This window comes from Synchiropus splendidus, chromosome 2 (assembly GCF_027744825.2).
Source record: "Synchiropus splendidus isolate RoL2022-P1 chromosome 2, RoL_Sspl_1.0, whole genome shotgun sequence".
Lineage (NCBI taxonomy): Eukaryota > Metazoa > Chordata > Actinopteri > Syngnathiformes > Callionymidae > Synchiropus > Synchiropus splendidus.
In genome coordinates, this window is record NC_071335.1 from 14293752 (window position 1) to 14307436 (window position 13685).

A 13685-nucleotide genomic window follows, 5' to 3' on the forward strand; every position below is an offset into this window, starting at 1 on the left:
GGCTGTCCGTCTGGACGGAGAGAAGAATGTCCCACGATATGAAGTCATTTCTTTAAATCGTTTAAACATTCAAAAATGAGCTTTAAAAATGAATAGGTTACCTTGAAACTTTAAGTCCAATATTCACGCCTGCTGTTCCAGACTCGTCTTTGAGTTTGTCTTGGTGTGTGCGAGAGCCTCTCAACAATGAGACATTACATGCTCTCTCTCTGTTCTTTTCATGGATGGGGTTGACATGAGTCAAGTGATGGTGATGATAAACTGCCAAACCACCACCCACCCTGTCACATACTTCTCCGTCCTTCACAGCCGAAGACATTGCTCTTCATGATTATAAACATGACTTCTTTTATGAATGTACTAATAATGTATGACAGATGAAACCTTCATATAATGTCTCACAAATAAAGATATATTTCATTGAAAAAATGTTGTGGTGGGAAAAGGGAACACGGTAGTTATCTGGAAAAAAAAAAGTCATTTTAGGTTGAAGTTTTTGGTTTTTTTTTTTGTCACAAAATTTCAAATTAAGATCTTTAGATTTATTTTTGGCAGATTCGAAAACGCTCTCGATGACTTCATAGGCATCCATAATGACCATCAGGATTTCTGGGTCTTTCGTTTTTCTAAAGACTCTGTAGCACTGATACCGATAGAGATTCGCATACTGTCAGTCTAATGGAAACACAGACAAACTGTCACTTGAAACCATCACTCCTGCAGAAGTGAAGCAGGGTGGAATGGTCCACTCCTGCCAAACCCATCTTGGGTTGCCACCATTCACACATACTTTTTAAAACGTATACAGCTTTTTTCCATTTGGTAGGACTTGAAATAATGACGTAAAATTGGTCAGCTCATATTTGTTTAACATTGCAAACACACATTTAAGATCATGAGCAAATACACAGTAGCATCTATTGACAGGTTACAGTCGAGGCTTCTGTTTAACTTGGCAACCCCAAAGTTGATGCTAGTAATCCAGCTCAACCACATTTTTTGTGTCGACCATCCATTCGGCTGGCATGAGTCACTGTGTACAACTAAAACACCGTAAAGAAAAAGATCAACGTCTGTGTGCTTCTGTCCATGTCGGGGGCCACATACCTTCCCTCCTTTGTGAAGAGATGTGCAGAGACAAAGGATAAACTGTGGAGGAGCAACATTCTTTGGCGTTGAGAAATGTCCTGAAAGTCTTGAATGGCACTGGTTTAAAAGAGGGAGTGTTTATGCATTGAACCGGTCTAATACATGGCATATGGTAGCATCACTCAGATGGCAAAACGATGCGATGAGATGAGACAAGACAAAAGGGACTAATTCAGTGCATAAACGCTTATAAACTGACATAACATTTGGCTCCCATGAACATCAAATAATGGAAAACATGAATGTGCTCTAATCAAATTCTGAAACGTGTCTTATATTTCTCACCTCAAACAGTGTTTTAGACACTGATGAAACAGTTCATCCACGTGGTGCTCATTGCTGTTCACCATGATCTAAGGATCAACTGCCTGACACCATAGGGAGAGGCATCACATGCCACTTGCAAAGGCAGTTTGGGGTCACAGCAGTCATGGGTAGATGAGGCGTCATGAAACAGTATTGCAGGGTTGATGAAACAGTGTTCTAATTTTCAGAGGCCACTAGGTGGCGATCTCAGTTTAGAAGTGATACAAGGTTTCATTGAATTACTTGTTCAAGTCGTTTTTCAGACAGTGCCATCTGGTGGCCTCTGAGATCAGGACACTGTTTCATGATGCCTCATCTACCCTTCAATACTGTTTCATGCGTTTTCTCTCACCGCTTGGTCCATTACCACAGATGCAGTGGTTCAAGAGCAGAAGACAACAAAAAAGATTTAAAAAAAGGGGGGAAATAGTCAGTGTAAAATAAGCACAGGAGGAAAAACCATCTCCTCATTAATACAAATCTTATTGCTATTATTAATATATTGTTATCAATGTCTGTGTACTCCAAGCGGTCATGTGACTACCGAAATATAAAAACTGATGTTGATATCGCCTGAAATCGCATGAATTGCGTCCAGAGAGCAATAGCAAAACTATAGAAGGGAAGAAATGCAGAGCTCCAGGAACGCATCACTCCTCAGGTGCGGAGAGATAGTCCACTCTCTCTGTTTGGTCCATGGCCGGCTGGAAGATAGCTGAGGTCGCTGCTGTCCCAAATGGAAGTCTACAGTTATGGTAGAGGCCCTTGTGAATCATAACAGTAAGTAGCAAACTGGACTTTTCAGCCACGTGTATCTGGAGAGAGGTGTAGCGAAGGTCAGTCTTGCTCAATCTTGCTGCCACCAAGTAGCAAACATCACCATTGTGAGGCAGCGGCCACTGTTAAGCTTCTAACACTAGGTTTATGGTTTACTTTGGCATCTCCATATAAGTTCACAAGGCACAACTTGGAGTGGTGCAGTCCCTTTCGTCTTGAGTAAGGATTCCAGCTCTTGCCATAAAGCGGCCCTAGTGTCCAGTGTTTCCTCTGCAGTCAGTCTGACTCGAATAAAGATGCTTCACATCAAAATAAAACATTTAAATATTTGTGATTTCAATAACAACAACTTCAAGTTGGAAAAATGGCTGCCTCGGTCCAATTGCTCCATTGACCTACAAAGGACTACAAACAAGGGCCATGAACTGTGTCCGGGATTCACTTTCAGTTTCAAGGGATCACAAACATCGCTGAAGCATTTAAAGCAGCTTTAACCAACCTGTTTGTTAATAAATAAATAAATAAATCATGTACCAGAAGGTTCAGAAGCATTCATCTAAGAGGAGTTTATTGATGTTTCAGGACGTGGTGAAATCACAGTATTCACTTCAGTGACAGCAGCTCCTGAGTTCAGAACGGGCTGTTTGATCCGGAGATGGTTTGGCTTATGTTTGTCCACATATTTGTTTATAACATAAACATATAGAGTATACTGGATATTTCAGACTGCATGCTGAACCTACGTGGCTACGGCAGGTGGATGGTAAGCAGGAGGTCCAAAAAGTGAATCTCTCTGTTTGCACTTTAAGACTTTAAAGAGAACAAAAATAAGTGCAAAGATAAAAATCAAAATGCAGGTGATGATGGAAATGCACCAGACGACGTGCATGGGCGACACAGATATTGCCTGCAAGGTGTTGCTGTTCCTATCATAAACACAGTTGAGGCTGCCCTTCAGTGTGTACACAACTTGACACTGCGATGTGTTTCGTTTAACACCAGTCACTTGAAACACTTCATAGGGAGGAACCAGCAGGAGCCCAGGTGGCTGCATACCTGTGTATTGAGAAACATCCGCACCGAAACAGGAGTATATTTCAAAACACGACGCCCTTCTGGAGACGCTCTCCTGAGCAGAACCCAGGATGAAAGAACTGAAGCGAACATACGGAGAGGTGATCTCCAAGTGTGTTTCTGTTCTGTGCTGTGTGTGCAGACATGACACCTGATCGTGTTGAAGGATCTGAACAGCTTCACTCAGGCAGAAATAGAACGTCTCATTCATCTTCATGGAGTCTTTCTGTTCGTCGCCATCAGTTATGAGCAGAATGTACTCATGTATTGCTATTGTGTGTCGTCTCTCCAGGTATTTGTGTGCAGGGAGTCTGGCCTTTAGCTCAGCACGACTCCAGGTTGGACTGGTGGTGGAGCTGGAGATGTGTGAGTCGCTCACAACTGTGAGTGGGAAGTTGCAGTCATCCGCCGCGCCTGTGTCCTCTGTCTGATTCTGTGTACAAGTGGGGAAGAAACCGCGTGTTAATCATTTGGCCACTAGAGGGCGACGTCATACTGGACGAGGATAAAAGGTTGGACCAGCTCTAGTCACTTAAATCCAGCTGTTTATGAGAGACTGTAGTGGATGCGGCTTATGATTTATACAATACAGACAGAACGTTCAAACCTTTGTCTCAATCTTGTCTCGGATCCATTTCTTGTGAACAGGGACTAAAATCATCAGGCCGGCGAAGAGAACAAGAGCAGTGGAGGCGCACGCCAATATGGCTTTTCTGTGGCATGTCACCTCCTTCCAGGGAGCCATGGTGCAGCTGTGAGAGTGGGAGCATTGTGAGAGCGTTACAGTCGTGATAGGCTTCAGTCAGGTCGACAGTGTCACAGCGTAAAACATATGCTCCCATATATGTCAAAACAGTCATGATCAAAACCAATATATATATATATAGAGAGTCACATCACAGTGAGACATAGAGACTGTAATACAGTACAAGACAGTACTCTTTCCACAGTTCTTTTGCAGTGAACATATTCAGTGTTACAAAAAATTTTTACATCCGTGCTGACATGATACCCATTGGGAACCGTGTCACGTAGACCTGCATGATAAATCGTGAAAAAAATTTCGATTCACCCTTGCGTCTCGTTTCATTTTTCAGTTTTTTTTTTTTTTTTTTACAAAAAAATACACCTTGTATACTGTTGTAATATGGATATTCTTTAAAATATATATTAGAAAAACCACAAGAGGTTAGTGAAATGCTTCACTGGATTCCTGTTCAGGATGCTCTACTCTACTATCCATATGAGTGTGGAGTGTTTTTACTTTAGTATTATGAAATAAATTGACTTTATGTACTGTAAGAACATAGATAAAATAAAAAAATATATATTAAAAAAACACAAGAGGTTAGTGAAATCCTTCACTGGATTCCTGTTCAGGATGCTCTACTCTACTGTCCCTGTGAGTTTGGAGTGTTTTTACTGTAGTATTATGAAATAAATTGACTTTATGTACTGTAAGAACATAGATAAAATAAAAAAAATATATATTAAAAAAACACAAGAGGTTAGTGAAATGCTTCACTGGATTCCTGTTCAGGATGCTCTACTCTACTGTCCCTGTGAGTTTGGAGTGTTTTTACTGTAGTTTTATGAAATAAATTGACTTTATGTACTGTAAGAACAGAGATAATATAAAAAAATATATATTAAAAAAACACAAGAGGTTAGTGAAATGCTTCACTGGATTCCTGTTCAGGATGCTCTACTCTACTGTCCCTGTGAGTTTGGAATGTTTTTACTGGAGTATTATGAAATAAATTGACTTTATGTACTGTAAGAACAGAGATAATATAAAAAAATATTAAGGGTAAGCACCGGTGGTAGTGATGCGTCCGCTCCTCCCGACTCGCTGCTCACCGGGCAACGTCTGCCGTGAATGTTCTTTCAAGCTGTCATTTAAAGTTTGCGGCCTGCACATGCACGGCACAATGTTGCATTAAAATTAAACATGCCATTTATGGCACCAGCACTTGACGGAGCATGGAGAGTTTTCCGGTGCTCATGAAAGTGAAAGCCATGGTTCCTCAGCAGCGCTTAGTGCCGCTTGTGCTTAGCAAAACCCGCCGGTCCGAGCATGACAATCGGAACGGGAGACAAGTTACCTAAGAAATAATCATGAATTTCACCGCACTAGATGACCAGTCTTTCTCAGGTGGTGTTTACGCAGAGACGGAAACGGAAACGACTGGATCTGTCGCAGTTTTGGAGTCAGGTGCAGCGTTCGTGAGCCACCTGAATCTGAAACTTTTGAAAACGTCCGGAGTGGAAACTTTCATAAATGCAGTGCTCTCTGTGTCGGAGTCCTGCTACAAGCGGCCAGTATGTACATCTTTCACGGACGCAGCAAAGTCTCAAGCGATTCACTAAACTTGAGATTGTCATTTAAAATTGTTTGTTCAAATAGACAGATGAATACTTTATTAATCTCCGAAGAGAAATTCCCAATTGCACAGATTTAGTTTTTTGTGATTTATTTTAGAAAGAAAAAAAGCATGTGGCTCTTACAGAAATATATTTCCATACATGTCAGTCCCTTGGCTCTTAGACAAAAAGGTTCCCGCCCAACAGATATAAACATTTGCTCACAAACCCATTTAGCTCACTGCTTCATTCTGAGTAGCTGTAGCTGGGACTCGGCTCAGCATGTTGCTTGTGCCTGGATGCTTTCACTGATGTGAGGAATGCGAGATAAAGTAGCAAGTATTGCATTGTATCTTAGCATGAACAGTATAAGCGAGTGGGCAGGTAGAAACTTCAAACTTTAGATCACATTTTTGTATGTTTAAATATTGAATAAAAAAAAAACCCCACACCAACTTTTTCCTCCCCCGACGTGTCTCATGTTCTGTCATACAATTGAAAAACAGAAGACTTTCCAAGCAGCTCTGAATATGAATATCAACTTACAAGCGTCACAATAGCTCACCACATCATGAACAGCAGTCCAGAGAATATAACCTTTTCCCCTTAGATGATCTTTGCAAAAGCAAACACAGTAATTTGGCATTCGGTGCGACACCAACTGAGAGCTATTTGTGCTCAGTTTAACTTGTTACCATTCAGGATGAACTGGTATCTCCGCTCTGGGAGCCTGCACTCAACAATCCCATGTTTGAGCTGTTGTGAACCAAAGGCGTCGCCGACTGAAGCGGTGGCTAAACCTTCAACACAAACAAAATCAAAGGAACTGCTTGGCTGTTCTTTCCCGCACAACTTGGGTGACACGCAAGCTGAAGGTCTCCAAGCACAGGATTATGTGGAATGGTGAGTTCAACTGATGCACAGATGGAGTTACGTGTCAGTAGAGTGGTGTGTTTTGTGTGTGTGGCAGTGGCTCATATGCTCCATACATTTGCTCTGCAGGCTTGCGGACATGAGGCACCTGCAGTGGATGGATCAGATCAGGTTTCTGAAGAACTGTGCACTTGCTTGTGTGGCGATGGCAGTGGTGATCCTTCTGTTGAACGACCCCTTCTTAATACTGTGGTGGCCCCAGGAACCAGAGGTGAGGCCCACCTTCTCAGTTCTTACTAAGGGTTTCGGACACTCAATAGTTCTTGGGTTCATCTCGTAGCATTATGAAAAAACTGTTTGTGTCCTGTATATGTTTCATCATGAAGAAATTAGGTAATTGGACATTTGTTCTTCTTTTTCTTCTTTATCATATCTCCGCAGCAGGTCACCAAAGTTTAAATGAAGTAACACTGAAAGGTGTTGCCTGTTAACTTTTCCCACGGACAGGTCCCCTGTGGTCTGTCCTCCAGTGTTTCCTTTATGCTATGTGGCCATGACATTATATTGTGGTAGAAACCCTTGACTTGTTGAAGACATGGAAGTGAGCGTGATATTTTCTGCACACGATGTTTAGGACAGAGTTTGAGTATGTGAGGTCAATGGCGTGTTACTGGAGTGCTGAGACGAGTCTTCCCCAAAATCAAAAAGGAACACTTCAGCGTTTAAATACTGGTCAAATGAGTGATGGATCGCTCAGTTTATATCCTCTGTGACCAGCTGTTCGTGTGTGTCTTAGCATATCTATCCAAGTGAGGTCCGATTTTGGGGGAAACACCTCCTAGTGCGGGCCCCTATTTGTTTGCGGGGCGCTTTTGCCGGACAAAACCAACGTTTGCCTCGGAATGCTGCTCCAGTTTCAAGTTGTCTTGTGTTTCAAATATGTTTAAAAGTTACCTGTTGTTACAGTTCTTTGGTTTCACTTTAATGCAAATGCTTTCGGACCCACACCTGAAGGAGTGCACGGAGGTCATTACGATGACCATGATCTATGTGTGTCAGTGTAAACAAGGTCGAGTCATGTTATTTTGAAGAACATCTTTCCATCCTCATTTGTTCTGATCATAACAGATTATATATTTCCCTCCTCAGCCTGTCCACCCGACCCCTGAGGGATCTCCGAGCATAACCAGAGTGGAGTAGTGCGAGGAATGACGGCCCAAATTGAAGAGCCGAAGCAAGTCGAGTGTCTGAAACACAGCATCCACAGATGAGCAGCAGTCAAAACAGCTACCCTGAAGATACATTCGCATGCGACTTGTGTTGCTTCTTTTATTGGATTTTTATGCTCTCAGAGTTCAAGGGCAAAGAAGCAAAATGGACATGGAGTAGGGAGCATTTTGGATGAGCTTCTGCTCGTAAACGGTCACTTCCCTACTGAGGTTTTTGGTCAGAAGATGACAGTCACAAGCTCCCTGCGATGGACTCCTGCTGGAAAGTTTCATGGGGCTGCAGAGGGGTAACAGGAAAACACCAGTGGATATTTGGAATTAGCACCATACTCACTTCATACATCACTTATCTTCCGTCACTAATGGTTTACATTTACAACCTCTGTTTTGTTAGCGCTACTACGCACTGATCAGGGAAGCCCCGTCGCAGCAGAGTCATAAGAAGGTCACAAATATGTCATTACTTTCAGAGATGATTTTTCGACTATTCACAAACATTTTCTCCAACAGTCAATTTGACATCTTTGCGTGTGCTAATGCTTAATCTCCAGTTGCATCAAATGGGCGTCCAGGCCGCTTATTTGCTTGTGCCTTTTGACCATGAAGTATACGTGGAACAGCTGCAAGGTTTTAGCATCAAATCAAAGAAATAATCGATAATGTTGCAAATCTTCTTGATCCATAATGAGCCGATAATCTGGGCCGATATTTGTCAATATTTGTTATACAGAATGGTTTTATTACTGAAGTTGAACATACAAATGTTGGCAGACTAACTTGCAAATGACCTTTTACCAAATAACCTGCGCTAACCCTTACAAATAACATGCAATGTAGTCAGTGGCCAGCCAACAGATTTAGGGAGAAAAGTAGAAATGAGTCAGTCATTGACGACAACATGAATTAGAGTCCGAAAGCGATGTAGAGTGAAAAATGGCCCAAATACAACCAACATATCGGTCGACATTTTCTCCTAAGAGTCAACAAGCAGATCAGCGGAGATATAGTGAGATGCAAGGATGTCTCTGCTACATTCTGAGCTGTACTAGACCAGACATTACTTCCTACGTCTTCGTATTACTCTTCGTATCTGCAGGGAACTAAGGATTTTGGTCTGTGTGACAAACAAAAGAGACACTGAACTGGAGATAACAGGGTTGCTGATGCAGAATGGACACATGACAGAAGGATGCTATTGCTTCATGGAACACAAAGAACGGACATGGATGTTAACTTTCAGGAAACAATAACAATCTTGGAGGACAACCGAGGTACTATTCACCTGCCAAGAATCCAGTGAGTCGCCAGAGAAGCAAGCATGTGGACATCAAGTATAATTGCATACAATTCAGTGTGTTCTTTGTGTACTGTCCTACAGAAAACATAGTAGCAGACATGTTCAGAAAGTCGGCTACAAGGTCCAAAATGGACATGTCCTCATCATTAATGCTTGTTAATAAATGAGTTATTGTATTGAGGGAAATCATCGAGCGGGGGTGTCAGAGAGCGATGCTTGCCATTAGAGACAATCCATGTAAATGTTTTCAGCATGTTACCTGTTGTGTTCAATAAATAGGTGAAAGAAAGAGTGTGAGTGACAAAACCAGTGGCCTGTTTATTTCTCTAACTGCGTATACAGAACCAAGTCGTGCAGTGTGTCTGACAGAGGAGGGAGCTCTCAGACGGATGGAGGACCGTCCGCGGCAAGAGACTCAACAGTGATGCTTGAGAAGGAGAAGATACTTTTCATGATGAAAGTGAAGGTGTTTCGTTATCAACCACTCCAGCTCCGCTTACTGTATCTCTTACGCAAAAACGCTAACGCGAGTTCCAAACCTGGCTGGGTCAGATAACCATTTTGGGGAACTGGAAAGCCGATCCATTATTGTGAAATTGTACCTTGTGTTACTTAAGAACTTGACTATGCTAGCGATCCTGCTCATTGCTACACATTGCTCCTACAATATATATTTCCCAACACAGTGGCCTACGCTGAATTGCTCCCCCAGGGACCCCACCTCGCCACCCCTCACCCCTTCTTGCTGCCCAATAGTATAGATTCAAACATGCCTTTAACCGACAGCTTCATGCGAAGTGTAGTGCCACTTTGTACTACATGAATTATTGTGCTCCACAGATGTGTCAATTCAGACAAAACGCTGAAAAAAGGCTGTAATGGTCACCTGAGCAACAGGTCATGTGACTTTTCCGTCGTATAGTGCTTAAAGCACATCCCCATGATTCCCTCGGTTCATGTCCGACGTACAACTCTTGTGCATGTAATTTTTTATTACAGTGATCCTGTTCGAAATATCAACCAAAATAACAAGGCCATTTACTGAGTTTTTAACAACCAATCAATGATCCAAAAATATCCAAATAAAACATATGACTTTCTCTCAATACCAGTTTGGTTAGAAACGTTTCCCCTAAAACCAAAAATATCTACACAAGTGAGACGTTATGTAATGTCATCGATACGGCTCCTTATCCAAGCAACACGAAGGTCACTACAGGACCCAAAGTTACAACGCAATATCAGAATAAGTCCGTTTCAGAATATGGATTATGTGATGTGAAAAGAATACAAGAGAAAGCAAATGTATTGTGGTGCGATCAGGCAGATGGGTGACACTGGAACTGGAACAGCTGGTGTCGAACATGCACCCACCAAGTTCCTGCTTCTTCAAGTGAGTGTTTGGTTCATTTTCCTTGACAGATAAAGTGATAAAAGGTAGGCTGGTATGATATGAGTTTGATGATGACTCTGCTATTTCGTGAGCAGAAGCTCTGCATTTAAGTCAAAGAGGAGCAGAACTGGTGCAGAGGTTTGATGAAGAGTCCGTCTGCAGGTGCAACAATGGCTGTGATGCTTCTCTTGCTGACCTTTGGGGTCGGGCTTGGATCTACAATGGTATGAAGCTGCTCTTGCTACTTTGGTTTTCACAGTCTTCTCGTGCTTTGGCAGAAGTAGTTTATTCAAGTGTTCGATGTGTGATTTTTTAAAATACTAAAAACAAGCCTATACACCTGAAGTTTACGAATATAATGAAGTATACTTATGTTTAGACTGAATAGTGTCAGCCATAATCTGTGACTTTGTACTAATAATAATAAGACCAGTACTAATCTGTGAAGTACCGCGCAGAGGACACAGGCGGCCTGCGCCACCTGTCTATCAAAAGGGTCGAGGGGAACAGGTAAGGTAAGGTAAGGTAAGGTAAGGTAACTTTATTGTCAAATATGCTACAGTACGAGACATATAGCATGGATGAAATATCTGTTCTCACAGACCTGGACACGACATACAATCCCAGACGAACATAAAGATCACAGACACCACATAAAGATCACAGACAGCAGGATACATGCAACAAAATCGTCACATTACAACACTACTACTACTACTACTACTACTACTACACCTCCTACTACTACAACAACTACTACTAATTCTCCTCCTCCTCCTCCTACTACTACTACTAATAAATATGGTTATTACCATCATCCCACCTTATTACACTTTAATTTTACTTCCTACTTTGCTCCCTACAGAATTCATATTTAATGTTCAGATATATTGTATTGTCTTGCCTTTCTCCACCAAATGAATTCATTTCAAGTGTTCAACTCTTCGCATTAAATACATAATGAAGAAAAAATGCTTTTAAATATGTATATATTGAGAATCTTAAAAATCCCCCCAAAACAAACTTTTTAAAGCTTTTATTTTCATTTCAAAGCATAATTGAACATTTTCCATTTTCTCCTTGCGACCCGAGTGTTGGCCCCACCAAATTAAGGCCCTTCACAACCGTCGCAGCACATCCGGTTCATAGGGGTTTGACAGTGGAATACCCAGGATCTATTACAGTATAAGTGCGTGGTCTACGTATACTCCATCATACTTAATGCTTCATGCAAGTTGTGTGTTCCCACTCTTTTCCAGGATGCTGTTCATGCACCACTTGATCTGGATCTCGCTCCCAACTCTGTTGATGACATGTATAACGGATGTGTTTCGGAAATGGAAAAAGTGGCATCTGAGTTCTTAGAAAAGGAAAAAAACGGAAATCAAAATTTTAAGATGGCTTGGGATAAAGCACGAGAGAAATTCCATCGGAAATCCAAACTGAGTGATTTGCAGATGAGGCAGAGGATGGCCGTCTACGCTTACACTCTGGAGCAGCCCAAGCTTTATGCAGAGTTCAATCAGGCCGTGCGCACTGAGGCATCCTCCTACAGAACCACCTTCCAATATCACGCTCTCCACTTCTACCTGACCACTGCTCTTCGAAAACTCAAACTGAAGCAGGGCAAGAGATGCCGCATTGTCTACCGCAGGGTTGGACTCAGCTTTTCTCGAGATGTTATGAACAAACCCTTTCGGTTTGGCTCATTCACCTCCAGCAGCATGGACGGCTACGCGAGCCCAGCATTTGGTAAAACATGCTTTATGATTGAGACCTGCTTTGGGGCAGACATTTCTCAATATTCTGAATTTCCAAATGAACATGAGCTCCTCATCCCTCCCTACGAGGTCTTTACAGTGATATCTGTGAGGAAGTACCCTCGGCCTACATGTGATGCGGAGTACTGGGCTGCGAGTACAGGAAAAGCACAGTCGAAGTTGAATTGTGCACTTGCCAAAAAACATTCAGGCAGCTCAAATGCATTGAAGCCTTCACAGATGAAAGGAGTCTGAAATAAAAAAAACACCTGATGAATCAAATGAAGTTGCTTCTTGTGTGCGTCAGACTTTTACCGTGATCCTGTTCGAAATACCAACCTAAATAACAAGGCCAAAATAAACATCTCAAACGTCAGCACTCACCAAGCGCTAAGCCTGCGGTGGCCGCCTTTCTGCACCTGGTTATCTCGCCGGTGTAGATGTCGGGGAAATGCAGGGGGAGAAAACAGCGCGGTTCTCGCTAGAATGTCACCAAACATCTGTGGTTTCATTGCTCTGAAGCTAGTTTGCCCATAAAAATGACGGTATGAGGCCAGCTAGAAGGCCTCGCTGTCCCCAACTGGTGACCTGATTGGCTATCGCAACTATCCATCAACTTATTGTGTCCGTTCCTCTGAGGGCACCTGCGCCTGCGCTGTTGCTGCTGAAGGCCTTGGACCACACAAGCCAGCTGGATTGTGATTGGATTAAAACTCTAACCTGCAAAAAACCTGTTCGTCTATTGTTTATTGTGGAATCGTAATACATCTATGTTAAACCTTATCTCACCGTTCAAGTCTTACATAAGCAACTGGGCCAGGCTCCCCGAACCATCATGACAGAACCACCGATAATAACTGGCGAAACCCAAAAAGGAGCGCAAAGCTGCATGGTTCAAGGTGCTGCCGGAAAAAGCTTTCAGAAATAGTAGACACCTTGGAACCAGTATCAAGTAAACAAGGGACATGCACTCCACCCATGTTCACATCTACATGTGAACAAGCGGAGATCAGTCTCGCTGTACCCAAGCTGCGACAAGACACTTATGAGACAGTAACAGCCCTATCCAAACTGGGGCTCTGCGGTTCTGTGGGTTCTAGTTTTCTGACCTTAACACTGCATGTGCCTGTGCTGCAGGGTTTGCTGGAGGTTGTGAATGAAACTGCCCATCGGAAGTAACATACACCCTACAATCTGACACTGGAAAGCAATGGGCCGTTATGCGGGCAACGACTGCGCTGCTGAGGGTTCTGTAGAGGAGCGATGCTCTGAGTGAGCTGAGTCAGTTGCTCCTGCTGATGCACAAACATCTGCCATCTCTGAAATTGGGGATGGAGAAGCCGCACCCTGAGATCTGGCCTGAACCCCACATTGAGCACCACACACCAAAGGGACAAAGTGACGACGATCCCTCGCCCCAGTCCCTCTCGCCCCCAACGGATGGCCTCAGCCCGGACATCTAG

The 13685-nt window shown here is 42.8% G+C and overlaps 1 protein-coding gene across 1 annotated transcript; it reads left to right on the forward strand.

Annotated features, from left to right (window-relative positions):
* Window positions 1-10591: 10591 nt before the first annotated feature.
* LOC128753320 (ecto-ADP-ribosyltransferase 5-like) lies at window positions 10592-13685 on the forward strand. Its single transcript, XM_053854905.1, has 3 exons — window positions 10592-10686; window positions 11722-12375; window positions 13479-13685. The coding sequence occupies exons 1-3, from the start codon at window positions 10606-10608 to the stop codon at window positions 13683-13685; spliced, it is 942 nt and encodes a 313-aa protein (XP_053710880.1). The 5' UTR covers window positions 10592-10605.

Bases quoted from the DNA above. Each gene is read 5' to 3' on its own strand.
- LOC128753320 (XM_053854905.1), top strand. From the start codon at position 10,606: ATGAAGAGTCCGTCTGCAGGTGCAACAATGGCTGTGATGCTTCTCTTG. The intron at 10,687-11,721 runs GTATGAAGCTGC...ACTCTTTTCCAG, and splicing joins TCGGGCTTGGATCTACAATG to GATGCTGTTCATGCACCACT. The intron at 12,376-13,478 runs GCGAGTACAGGA...AGGGTTCTGTAG, and splicing joins GTGATGCGGAGTACTGGGCT to AGGAGCGATGCTCTGAGTGA.